At 43.4% G+C, this 22,946-nt stretch overlaps 1 protein-coding gene across 1 annotated transcript in view; it reads left to right on the top strand.

The window, feature by feature from the left end:
- Positions 1–22,946, top strand: part of VPS41 (VPS41 subunit of HOPS complex) — a 401,709-nt gene that overhangs the window by 59,581 nt on the left and 319,182 nt on the right. The window contains exons 3-4 of the mRNA XM_033930242.1: positions 4,375–4,482; positions 12,462–12,539. Of these exons, the coding sequence (XP_033786133.1) occupies positions 4,375–4,482; positions 12,462–12,539 (186 nt within the window). The remainder of the gene's footprint in view (positions 1–4,374; positions 4,483–12,461; positions 12,540–22,946) is intronic.

The following is a 22,946-nucleotide window of genomic DNA, read 5'->3' as shown; positions in this document are numbered from 1 at the left end:
AGCAGCAGACACAGCAGGTACAGAGGACACACAGCCAGACAGACACAGAGGACACAGCCGGGCAGACACAGAGGACACAGTAGGCGCAGAGGGCACACAGCCAGACGGACACAGAGGACACAGCAGGTGCAAAGGACACACAGCCGGACAGACACAGCAGGTACAGAGGACACACAACCAGGCAGACACAGAGGACACAGCAGGCACAGCGGACACACAGCCGGGCAGACACAGAGGACACAGCTGTTGCAGAGGACATCCACAGCAGACGCGGAGGACAGCAATAGAAGCAGCAGACAGAAGCCGGAAGTTGAGCTACCCACTATTTTGCACCGTCTGCCATATGTATGACTACCTCCCCTGTTGAAGGCGGTCTTACGTTTGCACTCGATGCGGAGAACTGGAGAGCCTGAAGAAACGAGCAGACTCCTGGAGGGCAGAATACTGGAACTGGAGGCACTTCGAGCAGTGGAGGAGGAGGAGGACAAGGATGCAGAGAACATCAAGACAGAGGAAACCATCGAAGAAGAGGTCTGAGAGCTGGAGAAGTTCATAGAGGAGGCATACATGGAGACTGTGGAAAATCACCAGCAACAGTGGAACTGCCAGGACACATCTACAGAGAGTGAGGACTGCCAGCAGGACAACACAGCAGCGGGATCTGGAGGCAGCGGAGGGGACCCACAAGAAGACAAGTCTGGTACAAACCAACGCCAAGATGAGGGAAGATGGGTGTGCACGGAGGACACGGACCTACGGCTGGAGAGATGGACATACACCGGGGACACAGACCTGTGGCTGGAGAAGCAAGAGAAGATAGAGGGGACAGCAATCGTCGTGGGGGACTCCATTATCAGACAAGTTGACAGCCACATAGCGGGAGGAAGACAGAATCGGCTGGTGACCTGCCTACTGGGAGCCAAGGCAGAAGACATAGTGAGCCGCATCGACAGGATCGTCGACAGCGTGGAGGAAGAAGAAAATACGGTGATCCATGTGGGGACAAACAACGTGAGCAACAGGAACTACAACAGAGAAGTACTGAAGGACCAGTTCCGGACGCTAGGAAGGAAGCTGAAGACCAGAACGCAGAGGATAGCATTCTCGGAGATCCTGCCGGTACCCAGGGCAGATGAGAAGAGACTGATGGAGCTGCAAGCAGTCAACACGTGGATGCAGCGCTGGTGTGAGGAAGAAGAATTCCACTTTGTGCTCAATTGGACGACGTTCTGGGGGAAGAGCAAGCTATACAGGAAAGACGGACTCCACCTCAGCAGTGATGGAACAAGGCTACTTGCAAGCAACATCAAGAGAGAAGTTGAGAAGCTTTTAAACTAGGAAGAAGGGGAAAGCCGACAGTTGACCGAGAGAGTTGATGATTCGGGAACTGGTATACCCGGAGGATACCATGCAGGAAGATGGAGGGGAAGATTCACCATATCACAGCCAAGACAGACCGAAAGGGACTCTAGAGGGAAGGACATGCAAGAAGGGAACAGGCTGCAAACTCAAGTGTATGAACACAAATGCAAGGAGCCTTAGAAATGAGATGGGTGAATTAGAAGCTGTGGCATGAAAGGATAACGTTGACATCATCGGCATCACGGAAACATGGTGGACTGATGAAAATGTCTGGGACACGGTGCTACCGGGATACAAACTATACCGCAGAAACAGAGTGACTTAAAAAGGAGGAGGCATTGCCATATACATCAAAGAGGGAACTGAATCTACTGGAGAGAACATGCCATAACAGACGGATAAGTTAGAGTCTCTATGGGTCAGAATTCCAGGAACAAATGGACTGGAAACGAGGATAGGCATCTACTACCGACCCCCAGGGCAGTCCAAAGAAATTGATGGAGAAATGACGGATGAGATTAAACGCAACTGCAAGGGAGGCAACACAGTTATCATGGCCGACTTCAACTATCTGGGAATAGAATGGAACCTCGGCACATCCTGCTGTGCTAGAGAGACCAAGTTCCTGGAAACTGTAGGTGATTGCTTCCTGGAACAACTTGTCAAGGAAAACACGAGATGAAACGCAATTCTGGACTTAATTCTAAATGGGCTGCGAGGACCGGCACTGGATGTAGAAGTAGAAGGGACGCTGAGAAACAGCAATCACAATATGATCCGCTTCAACCTGGAAACAGGGGCGAAACATCGGTCCAGAATGACAGCCATGGCGCCAAATTTCTGAAAAGGGAATTACGAAGGGATGAGACGCATGGTGGGGAAGAAGATTAAGAAGAGGATAAACACTGTAAAGACTCTAGAGCAAGCTTGATCTCTTTTTAAGGATACGGTCACCGAGACACAAAATCTATATATACCATTTATCAACAAGGGATCAAAGAGGAAAAAGAATAAAGAACCAGGGTGGCTCACTGTAGAGGTTAAGAAAGTGATCAGTGATCAAAAAAACTTAATTTAAGGAATGGAAAATATAAAAAACATACGAAAACTGGAATAAGCACAAGCAACATCAACGCAGGTGCCATAAGGTAGTAAAAGGATCCAAAAGAGACTACGAGGAAAAAATAGCCAAGGAGGTGAAAAACTTCAAGCCGCTTTCGATATATTAAGGGGAAACGACCTGCGAAGTAAGCAGTGGGACCGTTGATTGACCATGGAATAAAGGGAGTGCTAAAGGAGGACAAACTGGTCCTCGACATGGCAGCTAGGCTTCAATGCTACGAAGTGTAAGGTCATGCACCTCGGTAGCAGAAATCCGTGCAGAACTTACACCTTAAATGGAGTAACATTAGCTAGAACCTCAGTAGAAAGAGATTTGGGAGTAGTCATCAGTGCAGACATGAAGGCTGCCAAGCAGGTAGAGAAGGCCACATCCAAGGCAAGGCAAATGATGGGATGTATCAATAGAAGTTTCGTCAGTCGGAAACCAGGAGTCATAATGCCGCTGTACAAGACCATGGTGAGACCTCATCTGGAATACTGTGTGCAATTCTGGAGGCCACATTACCGTAAGGACGTGCTTAGAGTCGAGTCGGTTCAGCGGATGGCCACTAGGACGATCTTGGGATTCAAGGGTCTCTCGTACGAAGAGAGACTGAGCAGACTGCGGCTCTACACTCTTGAGGAGCGCAGGGAGAGGGGGGACATGATTGAGACATTTAAATACATCACAGGACGTGTCGAGGTGGAAGATGACATCCTCTTCCCCAGGGGACCCTCGACCACAAGAGGGCATCCGCTTAAACTCAAAGGGGGGAAATTTAGGAGTGACACCAGGAAGTATTTTTTCACGGAAAGGGTGGTAGATCACTGGAATAAGCTTCCGGTGCAGGTAGTCAAGGCCACAGGCGTGCTTGACTTTAAGAGCAAATGGGACATGTACGTGGGATCCCTACGTAAGACGATTCACTAGCATCTAGACTTATTGGGGTGGGTCAGTGGTGTGGGCAGACTTGATGGGCTATGGCCCTTTTCTGCCGTCATCTTTCTATGTTTCTATGTTTCTAAAGCAATTGCCGACAAACTTCTCTTACCTACAAGTACATTCATTTACTCTGTAGCCCTTCAATTTCTCTCCTCACTTATCTCCCTCTGTTCCTCAGGTAAGTCTAGGGTTACCAGACATCCAGGAAAACCCGGACATGTCCTCTTTTTAGAGGACAGACTTTCCAAAACCCGGCATTTGTCTGGGTTTTGGAAAGCCCCTATGAGCTCCGGCTGCATCTGGAGGGCATCTGACCATGCGCAGATTTACATCACACACATCTGCACATTATCCAGGCCCTCTGGATGCAGCTGGAGCTTGTTGGGAAGAAGAGAAGAGGTTTGTGGGGGGAGGGGCTAGAGTGGAGCCAAAGGTGGAACATGGCGGGGCCAAGTGTCCAGATTTTTTCAGCTCAAAAATGGTAACCCTAGGTAAGTCCCTCCTATTCATACCCTTCTTTTTCACTGCCGACTCCAGACTCTGTCCCTTCTACCTTGCTGCATGGCATGTCTCCATCTCTAGCAGTATTTATATCCAAGCTAAAAGCCCACTTTTTCGAGGCTGCTTTCAGCTTCTAACTCACGATACCTATGTCCATCCTATCATTCTCTCTACAAGAAACTCCCCAACCCCTGTATGTCCTGTTTAAATTAGATTGTAAGGTCTTTTATGCAGGGACCATCTATTACATGGTAAATGTGCAGTTCTGCATATGCCTTTCAGTGCTATAGAAATAAATTATAGTAGTAGATAGGAAAGTGTCACTTTTCATTGCAGGTCAATATAGCATGACTGCTTTCATTTAGTGAATATAATTTTTCTTCAATTCTTAAAAGTGCATGGAACATCCTTTTTGAATAAGACCTATATATGTTTAACAAAATATTTTTTTCTTTATATTAATACAGGAAGATGAGAGTGAAGATGAGCCCAAGCTAAAATATGAGAGGCTTTCTAATGGAGTGACTGACATCCTACAACAGGATGCGGCTAGTTGCATGACAGTGCATGAGAAGGTATGTGCCGTATGCTCTGTGCTGAGGTAAAAAGGTTTTGTATAGTATCTATTGCTTTTATAGAATCTATTGTACTGATTATAAAGATTTATGTCAATATGTATAGATATATTGGTTAAACGTAAAGGTGAGACAAGTGATGTTTGGGGTGATACATTAGGCCAGGGGTGCCTATACCTTTTTAGCTTGCGAGCTACTTTTAAAATGCCCAAGTTAAAATGATCTACCAATAATAAAATTTAAAATAAAACAAAGCACACTGTACGCAGAGAAAATGTTAATTATCATTTATATTCGGGGATTTTTTTTCAAAGAGGTCAAAGCAGATGACTTTAAAATATGCAATCTCTCCTCAGTAACATCTAAACAAAAAAAGACAAATATACCCCCTCCCCTTTTACTAAACCTTTACTAATCTGTCTGTTTTGAGAATTTATATCTGCTGTCTATATTTTGCAGTATGGGCCCCCTTTTATTAAACCCGATATCGGTTTTCAGCGCATGGAGCTGCGCTGAATGCCCCTTCTGTTCCTGACGCTCATAGGCTCCCTGCTCTAAAAAACATCGTCGCAGTTTAGTAAAGAGGGCCATAATGCAAAATATAGGCAGCAGATATAAATTCTCAAAACGGACACATTTTGATCACTAAATTGAAAATAAAATAATTTTTCCTACTTTCGTTGTCTGGTGATTTCATGAGTCTTTGGTTGCACTTCCTTCTGACTGTGCATCCAATATTTCTTCCCTTCTTTCTGCCTCCTGCATGTTTCAACTCCTCCAGACCTCATTCCATTCCCCAATCAACATCTCTCTCTGTCCCTCCATGAGTCCAACTTTTTCTTCCTCTCTCCCTGCCTGCCCTCTGCCACCCGACACACTCCATTCCCTCCCCCAACTTTTTCTTCCTCTCTCCCTGCCCCCTCCCCTTTCTTTCTTTCTCTCTCCCTGCCCCCCCCAAGCCACCGTTGATTTAGCTGATGTTTCACTCCCTGCTTCCCTGATGCAGCAATAGGCCAGGTGCGTGCAGCGACTGCACAAGCGCCAGGCCCACTAGCCTTTCCCCCCCCCGACTGGCTCGGAACTTCCTCTCTGACATCAGAATTGATGTCGGGGGAAGGAGGCTTTTGGGCCCGGCGCTTGTGCAGTCACTGTATGCGCCTGTCCTGTTGCTGCATCGGGGAAGCAGGGAGAACGCAAAGGCAACGCAAGTCTATCGCGGAGCCTGGGATGGGTTCAGCGATTGACTCGCGTTGCCTTTGTGATCTACTGGTAGATCGCGATTGACCTTTTAGGCACCCCTGCATTAAAAAAATAAGGTAAGATAATAATTGTTTGTTTGTTTATTTCCCACTCGCCCTTATCCAGGGCGAGTTACATATTAACATACAAATTAAAACATTGGTTTAATTGGTTGGAAGTGCTGGTTTTTCTAGTTATATAGCAGTTAATGCAGACTAAAACATTTGTTCTATCCTTGCATTCTGCATTAGTGCACTAGAGTTCCTGGATGGCTTTGTTTATTAGTATTATTATTTAAATGGATTCATACCTTTCATTGGGGGTTGGGGGAGTGTATGTGTGTATATTTCATTTACATTCATATATAGTATGATGAGTGCTTTAGTTGACTTTTGTAATCCTGTTATTCCACTGGGCCTCTTGTTTATTAAATACAAGCTTCCCAGTCAACCTGTCACACTGAATCTGCTCATTTACTGTTATTCTCTTCAAACTCTGGCTATTCTCTCTACCTGTCCTTTGTTGACCAGCTCCTTACTTTCTGAATCTCTGGATTCTCCTCTGTCTCTCCCTAGGCTCCCATTTCCGGTTTTCATGTTGCAAGAATTCTCATTTTCTGCTTATAGAATAGCATTTGGAGTGCTAACTTTGGTTGCTACTTTCTGGTGCAGATATGCATAGAGAGGGGTGCATTACTGCAGGTGCTTAGTTACAGAATTGCCCTTTACACTAGTGTCCCTCTTTACCTTACTTCTTTTCTAACCTGCTTGCACTCTTTGTTCCTCTGCAGCTAGGTTGTAATCTACATGGCATTTGGCATATTTTGGTCACTGCACCATTCCTCTGGAACTCCCTTCCCACTAAAGGCTCACTTGTTTTCGCAGACATTGCCCTCGGATATTTAGGCTCCTTGGGTTGATCCAGTAGTTGCAACGCACATTGATGGGGGCTTTTTCCCCCACTGTACTGTCTGTTGAAATAGGGTTCTTTTCAGCTCTCTACACAAGGTAACAAAATTTGTTCTTCTGCCTACTGTTAGCTAAGAACATGAATGTATAAGAGTTGCTATACTGGGCAGTCCAAAGGTCCATCAGTATCCTATTTCCAACAATGGCCAATCCAGGTTACAAGTACCTAACAAGATCCCAAAAGAGTAAGAACATAAGAATTGCCGCTGCTGGGTCAGACCAGTGGTCCATCGTGCCCAGCAGTCCATTCATGCGGTGGCCCTTTGGTCAAAGACCAGTGTCCTAACTGAGACTAACTTTACCTGCGTACGTTCTGGTTCAGCAGGAATTTGTCTAACTTTACCTTGAATCCTTGGAGGGTGTTTTCCCCTATAACAGCCTCCAGAAGAGCGTTCCAGTTTTCCACCACTTTCTGGGTGAAGAAGAACTTGAATTGATCCCCGGCGACGGCGAAAAGGATGAACAGAATGCTAGGAATGATCAAGAAGGGGATCACGAACAGATCGGAGAAGGTTATCTTGCCGCTGTACCAGGCTATGGTATGCCCTCACCTGGAATACTGCATCCAGCACTGGTCGCCGTACATGAAGAAGGACACGGTATTACTAGAAAGGGTCCAGAGAAGAGTGACTAAAATGGTTAAGGGATTGGAGGAGTTGCCGTACTGTGAGAGATTAGGGAAGCTGGGCCTGTTCTCCCTTGAAAAGAGGAGACTGAGAGGGGACATGATTGAAACATTCAAGATAATGAAGGGAATAGACTTAGTAGATAAAGACAGGTTGTTCACCCTCTCCAAGGTAGAGAGACGAGAGGGCACTCTCTGAAGTTTAAAGGGGATAGATTCCATACGAACGTAAGGAAGTTCTTCTTCACCCAGAGAGTGGTGGAGAACTCGAATGCTCTTCTGGAGTCTGTTATAAGGGAAAACACGCTCCAGGGATTCAAGTCAAGGTTGGACAAGTTCCTCCTGAGCCGGAACGAATGCAGGTAGGGCTGGTCTTGGTTAGGGCACAGGACTTTGACTGGGGGCCGCCGCGTGAGCGGACTGCTGGGCGTGATGGACCACTGGTATAACCCAGCAGCAGTAATTCTTATGTTCTTATGTTAGAGAGTGCCCTCTCATTCTCTCTATCTACTAAGTCTATTTCCTTCATTATCTTGAAGGTTTCTATCATGTTCCCTCTCAATCTCCTCTTTTCAAGAGAGAAGATGCCCAGTTTCTCTAATCTCTCACTGTACGGCAACTCCTCCAGCCCCTTAACCATTTTAGTTGCTCTTCTCTGGACCCTTTCGAGTAGTACCGTGTCCTTCTTCATGTACGGCGACCAGTGCTGGATGCAGTATTCCAGGTGAGGGTGTACCATGACCCGGTACAGCGGCATGATAACCTTCTCCGATCTGTTTGTGATCCCCCTCTTAATCATTCCCAACATTCTGTTCACCCTTTTCGCTGCCGCCACGCATTACGCAGATGGCTTAATTGACTTGTCGACCAGTACTCCCAAGTCTCTTTCCTGGGAGGTCTCTCCAAGTACTGCACCAGACATCCTGTATTCATGTCTAAGATTTTTATTACCGACATGCATCACCTTACACTTATCCACGTTGAACCTCATTTGCCATGAGCGTGTTTATGTCATGTTGCAGGTCTTCGCAATCCTCCTGCATCTTCACTACTCTGAATAACTTCATATTGTCTGCAAATTTAATTACCTCACTCGTCATACCAATTTCCAGGTCATTTATAAATATGTTGAAGAGCACGGGTCCAAGCACTGAACCCTGCGGCACTTCACTCGTGATGCTTTTCCAGTCCGAGTATTGTCCATTTACCGCCAACCAGTTTTTAATCCACATGAATATTTCACCCTCGATTCCATGGCTCGCAATTTTTCAAAGTAGTCGTTCATGCGGGACCTTGTTGAACGCCTTCTGAAAATCCAGTATACAATGTCGACCGGCTTGCCCTTTTCTATCTGCCTGTTTACTCCCTCGAAGAAGTGCAGCAAGTTCGTCAAGCAAGATATCCCCTTGCTGAAACTGTGCTGGCTGGTCCTCATCAGATTGTGTCTGTCAATGTGATCAATGATGCGGTCCTTTATCAGCGCCTCTACCATCTTTCCCAGTACCAAGGTCAGACTCATTGCTTATTGTAGAAATAAGTAATGGATTTTCGCAAGTCTACTGCTATTTCTATAGTGCTGAAAGGCGTACGCAGCGCTATACATTTTACATACAATAGACGGTCCCTGCTCAGAAGAGCTTGCAATCTAATTTGGACATTTGTATTGAATCTGTCCCCTTTCAACTTTTCCGAATGCCCTCTTGTTCTTTTATTTTTTTGAAAGTTTGAAGAATCTGTCCCTCTCTACTCTCTCTATGCCCCTCATGATCTTATAAGTCTCTATCATATCCCCTCTAAGTCTCCTCTTCTCCAGGGAAAAGAGACCCAGTTTCTCCAATCTCTCAGCGTATGAAAGGTTTTCCATCCCTATCATATGCTGAGAGATTGGAGAAACTGGGTCTCTTTTCCCTGGAGAAGAGGAGACTTAGAGGGGATATGATAGAGACTTATAAGATCATGAGGGGCATAGAGAGAGTAGAGAGGGACAGATTCTTCAAACTTTCAAAAAATAAAAGAACAAGAGGGCATTCGGAAAAGTTGAAAGGGGACAGATTCAATACAAATGCCAGGAAGTTCTTCTTTACCAACGGGTGGTGGACACCTGGAATGCGCTTCCAGAGGACATTATAAGGCAGAGTACGGTACTGGGGTTTAGGAAAGAATTGGACAATTTCCTGCTGGAAAAGGGAATAGAAGGGTATAAATAGAGGATTACTGCACAGGTCCTGGACCTGTTGGGCCGCCGCATGAGCGGACTACTGGGCAAGATGGACCTCATGTCTGACCGAGCAGAGGCATTTCTTATGTTCTTATGGACAGACAGGACATCTCAGGATTGGGGAGATTCTGGTAGAGGAAATGATACAATGGGTATAGGTATCTGACAATAGTTAGTGGGAGTTAAGAGTTGAAAGCAGTTTAAAAAAAGTGGGCTTTTAGCTTAAATTTGAATACTGCTAGAGACAGAGCATGACACATTGATTCAGGCAGCCTGTTCCAGTGCTGCAAGAAAAAAGGGACAGAGTCTGGAGTTGGCAGTGGTGGAGAAGATAGAGGGACTTACCCGATTGAACAGAGTTCATGATGGGGAGCATAGGGGGAGATAAGTGAAGTGAGATATTGGGGAGGCTACAGAGTGAATGCATCTTAATAATGGCTTAAAGACTTTTCTTTTTGTTAGGAAATTGTCCAAACCTTTTTAAAACCCTGCTAAGCTAACTGCTTTCACCACATTTACTGGCAATGAATTTCAGAATTTAATTACACTTTTGCTTGAAGAAATATTTTTTCCAGTTTGTTTTAAATGAACTACTTAATAGCTTAATTGCGCGCCCCTAGTCCTAGTATTTTCAGAAAGAGTAAACAATCAATTCACATTTACCCATTCCACTGTACTCAGTATTTTATACGAGTGACCTCTATCATATCTCCCCTTAGCCTTCTTTTCTCCAGACTAAAGATCCCTAGCCGCTTTAGCTTTTCCTCATAGGGAAGACATCCCATCCTCTTTATCATTTTTGTTGCCCTTTTCTAATTTTGCTGTATCTTTTTAAAGATGTGATGAATGAATTGCACACAGTATTCGAGATGCGGTTGTATCATGGAGTGATACAAAGGCATAATAACATTCTCATTTTTGTTTTCCATTCCTTTCCTAACCTCCTATTTACTTTCATAGCCACCGTTGTTCCCTGAGTAGAGGGTCCCAACCTGTGACATAGCATTTCATAGATGGTGGATGGATAAATAACATAAGCATGTTTTCTTTGAAAAACATGTGCCTAGATTTTACATGTATCCTCTCTTTTTCTTTACTTTTTGTGAAGCTTGTGTTCTTATGCAAATGGATTTGATATCTAGTCAGTTTCTGATTTCTGGCAAAGTAGATATATGTATGAGAAAGATCAGTACTGGCACACCATGGTCTGTAAGCATGATACCTGTCCCACAGAAAGGAAGGTAAAACAAATTATGTTAATCAAACCAGGGGAAAAGGAATCTTGGATATAATTGCTCCTCTGTGATGCACCCTTACAAGAACAATTTTGACCGTGTTGGAGATGTCCTATCCTAGTTTATCTAGTTTCCCTTTTAGAATTGTTAATTTTGTTTTCTTCCATTGCTAATGCATCATTTCACTAGTCTCACAGTCTGTGCTGGATGACTAATCACAGTGGTACCTAGTGCATTCAGGCAGGCCTGTGCAGTGGAATAGTCATACCTAGTTATGTCTGCACACCTGATGTTTTATTAACCAGTATTGATTTTCTTACCCGGGGGACTTTATATTTTTTTTTCTCCAGAAAAAAGGCAACCTTGCAAGAGTGAAAGACATTGCAAGGGCTGAATTTCTAATAAGGCCCCACTTTTTTTTTTTCCTTTCTCTCTCTCAATTTTGTCTGAACCCCATTTTTAATTCAGCTTTACATTTTAGGTGGCTAAAGAGAAATTTCGTTTTAAGCAATTGAAGTTTGATAGATCTCTTTAAACTGTAAAATTTCCCTGTCATGTTACTCATTTGCTTATTTATTTTGTAAGCGTGTACTGCTTGACTGACATGCTTAGCAGTGCTTGTAAATGTGACCATTTCATTATAAGCTGCAATGAAGCATGCTTGCATGCAGTGAAATACAGGAAATTAAAGATCCTGGGCTATTTCATGATGGAAAGAAAAACCTTCCCCCTTGATGGGCATGAAGTTCTCTTTTAGGGGGAGGGGTGTTTTTTTTTCCCCATAGTATTCACTTGAAGGGTGTTTTCTTTGAGCCAGAGGAGCACTGTCCTTTGTATAAAAGAAACATTAATGGTATGACAGGATGACCACAAGCATTAACAATGCCTGTCTATACTTTGTAGTGCTGCAGATTGTTAGGTATTAGGAGCAGTAACTAAAAGAAGCAAATCAACCCTAAAACATCCCTGTCACTGCACAAAATAATAGTCAATCGGTGCTGTTAGGAGGCAGGGACATCACTATTCATAATATGACCACACCGTTCTTTTCAGTGTGATTTGCCCTGTTGCCTTACCTTTCTTATGTTTTAAAATATGGCTTATATGTTAAACAGATGACATCCATACTAGTGATATTTTCAGTAGACCATTTTCCTTCTCCCCTTTCTTCTGTATTTTCTTGTATGATTGCAGCCATATCCCTGGGTGTCTAATTTTGTTTTGTTTATACAGTTTGGAATGACATTTTCTTCTGGGGAGGTGGGGGGGGGGGAGACAAGTGGATGATGGTATTTTATTTTCAATGGGATTCCAGAGGGGCATCCAGCACATAAGTAGGTGCAGAGAGTTTCCTGACCCTTTCTGTAGCTTTCATTTCTGCAGGAGTATTATGAACCCTGACTCTTCATGCTGCATTTTTAATTTGCTGCCAGAGTTCATCAGGCAGCGTGTACTCGCTGTAGACACACCATTAGTTGTCAGCATGTGAGGTTCCTCATGACTCATTCTGACAGCTAACTTGGGATATCATGGTAATATAAGCCTAGTTTCATTCTTTTGGGTGCTGATAAATAGCAGCTTTGCACAAAGTCTATTTTTCTTTTCAGGGTGCAGTAAAACATGTAAGGTCTTTACTTTTTGCAGTGTCATATGTGTTCATTCAGTGAGAAATACAGTATCTCTTTTTCTTACAGTTTTTAGCACTGGGCACGCACAATGGCAAGGTCTATTTGCTTGACATCCAGGGCAATGTGACCCAAAAATTTGAAATTGTAAGTATAAGTAACATTTTGAAGCAAGTTCTACATTGATTTGTAAGAATGCAATTTATGTTTCAGATTTACATAGGTATCTCAATATTTGTCGCTTCTGTATAGGATATACTGCAAATCATAGATGCCATAGGAGATGAATTTCCCTCTGTGACTTACATACTTAAATGCAATCCTGGTGTACCTGATATATATATATATATATATATATATCTTATAATAAAACCCTAGCGTGCATGCGCACTCTTACCGGCATGTTCCGTGATACGTCGGTCCGTGGCCGGCAAGAGTGCGCATGCGCGCTTTGACTCCTCCCCTCACTCACTAAGCGGCAGCATCCTCGCTCTGGGACCCGCTAACCCTCCTTTCTGTCCCTCCCATGCGACCCTCCCAGCGAGATGATGCGGCAGAGGGTTTCACAGGCAGGAGAAAGCCGCGAAGCAACCTGTTTAGCGTGCTGTGGCTGCCAACGCTGGAGGGAGGTTTTTTGTTAAGGTCACTCGCTGGGAGGGTCGCATGGGAGGGAGAGATAGGAGAGTCAGCGGGGGTTGGGCTGGGAGGGGAGAGAAGCGGTCTGCCTCGGGTGCTTCAAGGCCTGGCTTCTTCGGGCAGAAGCAGCGTTTACAATTCGCTCCTGTTGCCGGCTTCAGGCCTTCCTCTCTGGTGGGTCCTGCCTACTTCCTGATTTCATGAAGACAGGACCCACCAGAGAGGAAGACCTGAAGCCGGCAACAGCAATGAACTGTGAATGCTGCTGTTGCTGCCCGATGAAGTTCAAGGAGGAAAGGAAGGGAAGGGGGAAAGAATGGCTTGGAGGGAAGAAGAGATGGCAGGGCATGGAGGGAAGGAGGAAGGTATGCCAGACCAAGGGGAAAGGAAGGGGGAAAGGAAGGAGGAGATGCCATATGGAAAAGAAAGAGAGAGAAGGCGGACACTAGATGGAAAGAGAAGCGAGGGCAGTGTATGGAAGGGGCAAGACAGAGGGTGAACAGTAAATGGAAGGGGTAGAGAGAGGGAGACAGACACTGAATGGACATGTGGGGGAGAGGAGGGACAGCTGCTGAATGGAACTCTGAGGGACAGGGGGAGCAGATGTTGGAAGGAAGTGGGGAGGAGAAAGAAAAAAGGGCACATGCAGGATTGAGGGAAGAGGATAGAGTTAGAAATAAAGATAGACAGACAGGGGGCCAGGGAAAGACACAGAAATAAAGAATGACAGACAGACAGACAGCGTCCAAGGAGAGAGAGACAAATAAAATAAAAAAATATTCACGGTTTTGGGATTTGCAAATTCGGTTATTCGTGAGTCTCCAGAAAAGCAGCCTCCATCCTGCCTCAACAGCTTACCTTTAAAGCCCTGGTGGTGAAGTGGGGCAGGAGCAATTTTGCTACGCTCCTGCCCCGTGCAGATCTGTGATTAAAAATGGCTGTCACAAGTTTCTGTATATATGTATAGATAGAGATGTATAGCGGTATACACATGTATGTCTGTATAGATATAGTTATAAAATGGGACAAGGCACAGAAATATTTTTTGCAGGTGTCATTACAGGCTCTGATTTACAAACTATAAGACTTCATTAAAGTCTGAGCACACTCATTAGTCGACTATTGCCGATTTGGTTTTCTGTGCCCTTATCATCTTATCGAGATGTCAGAAGTAATTGAGTATTGATTGATTACTCTGCCAGTTCAATTTATCTACTTCAGCTATATGAAGCTAATATTTTATGTGGATGTTTTGAATCTTGGATTCTTAAGGGACTGTATTGATTGAAGGAGAAGAGCCAGCTGTGGGTTTGTTTGTTTTTTAAATTTTTTGTTCGTATGTGTTCCTGGGATTATGGAAAATGAATGAGATGCCAAACTCTAAATAATATTTGTGTACAGAAATGCCATTCCCCAATCAAGAATATTGGCCTATATTTTTAAGTACTGCTAGGCAGATGGTGTTCCATTAGCACTAATTTTGAATGCATGGACATCCTTTTATTGTAGTCACATCTGCACTTGTCAAAATACCTATTCATAGTGTCAACATGCTATCAGAGTAGAACAACATAGAGAAGGTAATTTTAAAACGGGGCATCTAGGTTAATTGGGGAGGAATGTGCCTATTTTTAGCCTATTTTATAAAGACACATATGAATGTACGCACCCATGGGTAAATATTATGCAGTAGCAGTGTGGTATACAGAGCATATATTTTCCACGACTTCTGGTAGTAGTTTAAAAATCATCAGTGTTATGGGTTTGGGCAGTCCCTAGGCATTAGTAGTGCTGCCCGATTTGCTGATTTGACTCGATTCACCGATTTACTTTCCCGTTGAATCGGACTCACTGATTCAGTTACCATACCTCCAGGACCTCCTAAAGCAGCAACAGCATTGGCAATGATTGGTGGGCAGATGCAGAGCTCTGAGCAGGCTACTTGTGGCCTGCCCCACTGGGGCCTTCCCTCTGTTGCATCACTGATGACATCACTGATGCAGAAGAGGGAAGCCCTGGTGGGCAGGCCGCGAATAGCCTGTTCAGAGCACTGCGTCTGCCCGTCAGTCATCGCCACTGCAGCTGCTATTACCTGATGGGTAGCCAGATCTCACGGTGGGAGTGGAGGGTGGGGTTGATTGGGAAGTGCCACATATGGGGTTGGGAGGTATGTAAAACTGCTGCACAGGGAGGGAGAGAGGAAGAATTGTTGGTCATGGGGTGGAGGAGAGGAAGGGAGAGATGCAAAAAAGAGGTAAAAAGGGGTGAGAGGGAGAAATCCTGCATATGGTGGAGGGGAGGGATAAATGTTGGAAATAGGGTGGAGGGCAGGCAGAGATGGTCCATGGGGAGAGAGAAAGAAATATTGCACCTGATAATAATGGAGGGAGGAAGGGAGAAATGCTGCATGGATGGGAAAAGAGAGGTTTGACTCAGGGCAGAAGGCAGAGGAGAGAGAAAGAGAAGTGAGATGGTAGACAGTAGGAAAGAAATGTTGGATATGGCAGTGGAAGGGAAAGTATAGAGATAGAAGGTGGATGGTGAGCACAGAGAGAGAAGAAAATGTCAAATGGGCAGGAGACCCTGGTGAGCGAATTAACAGAAGACAAACAGAAACCAGCGCCTGGGACCACCTTGATTTGAATAATAAATTGACCAGACAACAAAAGGTAGAACAAATAATTGTATTTTCTATTTTGTAATTAGAATATGTCAGATTTGAAATGTGTATCCTGCCTGAGCTGGTGTTAGACAGCGAGCATGAGCTAGGACCTAACAGAGAGAAGAAAGTCTTTTTTGTTTATTTTGTTTATACCACAGCACAGGCATGGGGTTTGAGAGGGCAAAGGGGGGTGGGGTGGGTGAAAAGGCTACAAAATAAATCCGCCAGGATGTTTGAAAAAAAAAACAAACCAACCAAAAAACGCCTGATTGGGCAGGAAAACTGAATTGAAAAATGTTTCCCCGAATCGGGCAGCTCTAGGCATTAGGGCTGCCTATAGTTTAAATGTGTGACTGTTGATTAATCCTGTCTGCATCTACATGGAGAAGGGAAGGTCAACAGAAGTTTAAAGTGGGAATGCAGACTTGATGACTCCAGGAGATAGTTGGAGACCCAGTTTTTGGGTTCCAGCAGTTTCTGGAAGCCAGGAAAGTAAAAAAAAAAAAAAAAAGGGGATGGGGGGCTTAGTTTCTGCAAATTTATTTATAATTGAAAAAAAATAATCTCTTAAAAAGGCACTGGAGGCTGACTTTGGGTTCATGTGTTTCATTTTTACCAGTAGCAACATTATGCCTCACGCTTTAAATGTTAACAGAATATCCAAGCATTTTTCAGGTTCTATTATATCCATATTTTAAGTGAAAAGGGAGAGGCATCATTAAAGGAAAGACAGTGCTTTTAATTTAATGCTAAGGATATAATTTTAGTGAGCTAAATAAAAAGGAAGAGGTAATCTCAGTAGCACAACAGAACTATTAAATCAGCAGTCCACTTTAGCCGAATCTTGTCTGATTAAAAAGAGATCATAAAATGTGTACCGGGACAAACCGTGTAACTCTGCTGACAGTCTAAATGGTTCTCTATAGATCTTTGAAAAAGAAGAGATAATAAAATGTGTCTTGTAGGTAAGAAAGACAGCACATTTAGATAAAGAAAAGGCATGCCAAGCCTGTAATTTGGTTTTAACACTTTAAGTAAGAAGTTTTCCTTTTTGACATAATCTGGACCATTAATAGTTGAACTTCTGCTGTGAAAGTGACTTGTCTGACTGCTGATATGCAACAAGTAGACATCCTTGGTGAGCAGTATGCCCTTCTGTGCAGAAGAAGAGCTTTTCAAAATTTAATTGGCTTATTTCTACATATAGGACAAAAACAAATGGGAATGAAAACTATGATAATTATGTGTTGCTCTAGAAGTGAATATTTCAGAGCTGGATGAATCTGTTTACAAAATTTAGGGATTAATGTGCTTGTTCTGGAGATACAGTACTCTCAAGTAGCCAATATAATACAGATACCATGAATCATTCATAACATCCACATTTTAAAACAGTATCACATGCGTTCTTATTATTTTCTCTGCAAAGTCTTCAGAAGTGCTAGTCAATAGCCAAATGTTTTCAATGGCTAATTCAACTTTGTCGGCACTGGCCTCGTCATGAGACCTGCATTTTTTACTTGTGACAAGTCCCTTCCCGCTACAAGCAACACGATTCTTAATGTGTTTTTAGAAAGTTTTTTAAAACCTATTTGTTTTGACAAGTTTGTCAAATAATCATGCGTTTTTATCTTATTATTAAGTTTTAACATATTTTATGTATATATCACTGATTGTACAGTTCTTCTTCTCTGTTAACCGCCCGGAACCTCACTAAGATAAATTTTAAACTTAAAAACTAAAATATATTAGATTAAAAAGTAAGAATAAGAAATTGAAATTGATTTAAATGAGCACAGAGCACTAAAAGCACAAAAGATTAAAAAAATATATATATTAAAAAAAGTAAAAAATGCAGGTCTCATGACGAGGCCAGTGCCGACAAAGTTGAATTAGCCATTGAAAACACTTGGCTATTGACTGGCACTTCTGAAGACTTTGAAGAGAAAGTAATAAGAACGTATGTGATACTGTTTTAAAATGTGGATGTTCTGGAGATACATGCATCATGAGCAAAAAAATGCTTCACTTGGGATTGTTACACACACTAAGCGTATCAGTGCTGTAGAGGCTAAGAAGGGAAAGAGGAGAAAATACTTAACATTTTTTTCCTTAGAAATCCTGGGTTGAGGGGGGAAAGAGAAAGTACATTTCCCTTATATTTATTAAGTCCTCCTGAACTACAATAATTAAGGGCTCCTTTTATCAAGTGGCGGTAAGAGCATTTTACTGCAGGCTGGCAAGGTAAATGTTCCGACACTCATAGGAATTGAAAGAGTATCGAAACATTTACCTTGCTGGCCCACAATAAAATGCTCTACTGCTGCTTGATTAAAAGAGCCCTAAATGTTTTACATGTTCAGTTTTTCTTGCAAACAAAAATTTCTGGAATTTTTCATGGTAGCTTTCAAATTTCAGGTTGAAATTGGGATTAAAGGAGAAAAATCAATAATGATTTAAATTGAGGAAAATATTAATACTTTTGAATATATCCTCTATAATAAAACCCTAAGCGCGCATGCGCACTTAGGAGGTCGTATTCCCTGACAGCGTGATGTGTCCCTCCGTGCCAAATTCGATTTCAGGTGCATGGGGCGGCTTGCGGCACATGGGATGGCTTGCGATGACTTGCGTGCGTGTAAAGGTTTCAGCGGCGGTGGCGGTTTGGCTCTGAGTGCTCTTTTGCCTGTGTGGTAGCCGAAGCCGACGTGAGCAGTTAGTTGGCGCTGCTTGCGTGGAAGATAAAAAGGTAGCAAGAGAGGACATACCGCTCCCGGGGTGAACCGCACCCCCTCTTCCCCCCCCCCCCCCCCCCGCTGTATAATAGGTACTTGGCTTTCCTTTGGGTCTGTTTGGGATCACAGAGTAAGCAGAGAATTATTTCTTGAAGATAAGTGCCACTGTACAGGCAAATCAATTATCACTCCATTAAAATGGGAACAAGGATGGTCTGAGAACCTGAGAACCATGAAGTTAAACAGAGCGGGCATTTCAATCCTCAAAGCCCTGGGGAGACATTTCTCAACCATTACCTGCTGTCACCTTGGGCTTGCAATGTCAGATGACCTCCAGCAACAGTTCAACTATTAGTGCACTGGTTGGGTCCCTATAAATGAATCTCATTTGGCCTTGGTGCAAAACTGTCATGGGAGAACACTCAGCCTGTGTGGGAGCAGGTAAGGGGTGCTGCTGGACAAGGGGGAACAAGGAAGAGGTGCTGCTAGACAGGGGGGGAGGTAAAAGGAAGGGAGAAGGGCTGCTGCTGGACAGAGGGAGCAGGGAAGAGGTGCTGCTGGACACGGGGGAGGTAAAAGGAAGGGAGAAGGGCTACTGCTGGACAGGGGGAGCAGGCAAAGGGTGGTGGTGGACAGCCGAGGAAAGAGAGAGACAGAAAAAAAGAAAGACAGACAGCGGCCAAGGAGAGAGAGAGACAGAAAGAAAGAAAGACAGACACACACATGTATTCTAGCACCCGTTAACGTAATGGGCTTAAAGACTAGTAAGAACATAAGATATGCCATAGTGAGTCAGATCAAAAGTCCATGGTGCCCCAAAGTGGTGGCTTTTCCTAGTCTATTGGACTAATAATGATTTATTATTAATCTCCTTTTAAATCCATATATACTAATTGCTTTGACCACATCCTCCAACAAATTCCACAGCTTATTTATACACTAAGGACCCTTTTATAAAGCCACAGTAGTGATGCTGCCATGGTAAATGCACCAAAGCCCATAGGAATTGAATGGGCTTTAGTACATTTACTACAACAGCATCGGTACCGCAGCTTTGTAAAAGACCGCTAAGTGATAAAAATACTTCTTATGATTTGTTTTAAATGTGCTATTAATTTTCATGGAGTCTCTATTTTTCCCAGTGAAAGGGTTTGAAATGAAAGGGTGAATGACCATTCTTTGTTTCCCATTTCACCTCGATCATAATTTTATAGACCTCTCTCGTATCTCATTTTAGCCAACTCTTCTCCAAACTAAAGAGCTCTAACCTGTTTAGCTATTTGCCATACAGAAGCTGTTCTATTTCCTTTATCATATTGGTTTCCCTTGTCTGTACCTTTTCTAGTTTCTCTGTTTATTGAGACTGAGTACTGTGTGCAGTTCTGTTTCTCCAAGGTGCAGTCATGATATGGGTCATTACTGAGGCATAACATCCTGTGGCTTTAATTCTCCATTCTTTTACACATACTTCCTAACATTCTCTTTGGAGGATTTCAACATTACTGTTCACAAAGTTGCAAGATTTATTTTCCTGGGTGGTTGTTCCTAATATTCACACTAGTATTACATACCTGTAGTTAGGATTATTTGTATCCATAGCTATTATTTTCACTTGTTCATGTTAAATTTCCTCTGTCATTTTGATGTCCAGTCTCTCAAAATCGCATAGTGGTCTTACAACTCCTCAACATCCATTTATTTAATGACAACATAACTTGCCCCCCTCCCTTTTACTAAGCCATGATTGAGGTTTTTACTGTGGCCCAATGTGCTAAATGCTCCAATGCTGCTCCACCACTCATATAATTCCTCTGAGTGTCGGAGCAGCGTTGGAGTATTTAGCACTCAGGGCTGTGGTAAAAACCTCTATCGCTGCTTAATAAAAGCCTTAATAATTTCACAGTCATGGCATCTTTTGAACAACATATACCATCAGAACATCTTAATTTTTGTCAATATTTAACAAATAATCTGCTGGAGAATAGAATGTACATGGTGTGCTCTCGCATCATGGCAGTCTTTATTGCCATGCATAGGCAAGCATGGCTGCGAATTTCAGATCTAGATACCAATGTACAGGACCGACTCTCCAACATTCCCTTTGGAGATCATATAGAAGAGGTGACATAGAAGATCAAAAGATACACTACCTGCATGACCATCTTGTCATCCACTAAGTCAACACAATCTCAAACATGAGAAATTCAAATACCTTTAAATTCTCCACTTACTATTCCAAATAGAGATATAACCAGCCTTCATTCAGTCTCTCATCAGATTAGAGATGTTATAGATAACAGAGGCAGCAGAAAACCCAATCTCAGTCTTAGTCCAAACAGCAGTCCTTTTGACTCTATAATAGAGAGAGCATTGTCAGCATTAGAGAATGAAACGGGAACAAATTTTTCCCCGTCCCTGAGGGAACTCATTTTCCTGTTCTTTTCCTGTCCCTGCCCCATTCCTACAAGCTCCATCCTCATCTACACAAGCCTCAAACACTTTAAAATCATAAGTGTTTGAGGCTTGTGTGGTTAAGGCAGAGCTTACAGGAATGGGACAAAGACAGGGTCAGCAACAAAACAAGGGGACGGGTCCAGGAAATTGAGTTCCTGCGGGGATGGGGACATATTTGTCCCTGTGTCATTCTCTAGTCAGCATACCTCAGCCTTTGTCACTTATTTTACCCATAGGAAGTTGCCTCAACCACTATTATCAGTGATGGCCTCTCATCATATCAGATCATTTGGTGACCCAGGGCTATGTTCTTTATTTGCATACAAAACCTCCAAACCATCCTCCAAGAGAGTCTTTTTTCAACTCCCTTCAGAAGACCCTCCTTCACCAAAAGCTCTCAGCCCTCCTCCAGCTCAACGCCATAGAACAAGTTCCCCTGTAGGGGAGGGGGGCGAGGGTTCTACTCAAATTTTCTCATACGGAAAAAGACTGAAGGTTTCCTTCCAGTCCTAGACCTCTGTTCTCTCAACAAATACTTGGAGAAATTTTTCAGGGTCTTTCTGGGAACCCTATTACCATTGTTAGAAAAGAATGACTGGCTTTGTGTTCTAGACCTCAAGGAAGCGTACATCCATATTTTCATCCCAACACTCTTTATTCACATCTTCCAGAAGTCCTTCTCTCTGTAACTCATCACTGCATGCCAAATGCTACATCTCTTAGGCCACACGGCATTTACAGTACAGTTCATTTACCCGTCTGCATTTCAGGGAACTTCACTGGGCACTTTCGACCTAATGGTCTCAAGCTATCAGTGCACTATCTCAACAATTGCAAGTGACCTTGAATCTACACCAGTTCCTACAGTGGTGGCTATTATAGGACAACCTTTCTAGTGGCCTTCTATTTCACACTCCACCATAGCAAAAAATATTGACAATGGATGCTTCCATGCTTGGTTGTGGAGCTTGTCTCGATGGCGTCCATACTCAGGGCAGCTGGATTTCTTACAAGAAAACTCTTCACATGAATCTCCTGGAAATGTGAGCAATCTGCAATGCGTTATGCGCATTCCAAAATCGCCTCATTAATCAAGTAGCACTCATTTGAACCAGGTAGCCATGTACTATGTAAACAAACCTGGAGGCATAGGGTCTCGCCCACTTTGCCAAGAAGCAATCCAGATCTGATACTGGGTGATTCCTTGCAACATTTTTCTCAAAGTTGCATATCTTGCAGGAAAATAAAACATATTAGCAGACAAGTTGAGCAGACACAACCTCATGAGTGGTCAGTCAACTCAATTGCCTTACGTCAGATATTCTTGGATTGAGGGACCCTGGAAGTAGACCTTTTTTGCTTCCCCCCACAACCACAAACATTTATTGTTCTGTTCCAGACTCTACACTCCCAATCCTTCTTCCTCGACTAGTGGAGCAAGTTTCTTTATGCTTGCTCTCTCAATTCCTCTAGTCGGGAAGACTCTATGCAATCTTCTCCAAGAGCAAGCCACAATGATTCTCATAGCATTTCAGTGGCTGCAACAACCGTGGCTCCCTTTTTTCCTACAACTCAGTCACAACTCATCACAACTCAAATCTTTCCAACCTTGCTGACACAGAAAGAGGATTCTCTCCTCCATCCCAATCTACGTTCATTAGCACTCGCAGCATGGTATCTCTCTCCCAGTGAGTAGATGCTTTCACATTATCTGAACCAGTGTCATCCATCATTGAAGCTTCTAGAAAAACTTTTATTGCTATCATTTCAAGTGGACTAGCTTCAAAGTCTGGTGAAATCTCCATTCACTAAATCTGATCATTTGTCCTCTCCCATTGGTTTTGGACTACCTTCTACACTTTTCCAACTCTTTGTCTCAAAACTACTTCAGTGAGAATTCATCGCTGCTGTTAGTGCTTTTCATACACCACTAGACAAAAAGCCATTGCCTGCCCATCCTTTGGTTTCCAGATTCATGAAAGGATTTTACATTGCCAAGCCACCTCTCAAATCTCCTCCTATGACTTGAGACCTTAATGTTTTACTTTCCACTCTAATGAAGCCTCC

Source organism: Geotrypetes seraphini, chromosome 2, assembly GCF_902459505.1.
Source record: "Geotrypetes seraphini chromosome 2, aGeoSer1.1, whole genome shotgun sequence".
Lineage (NCBI taxonomy): Eukaryota > Metazoa > Chordata > Amphibia > Gymnophiona > Dermophiidae > Geotrypetes > Geotrypetes seraphini.
The sequence above is the reverse complement of the archived record's forward strand: the minus strand, read 5'-3'. Positions and strand labels throughout refer to the sequence as shown.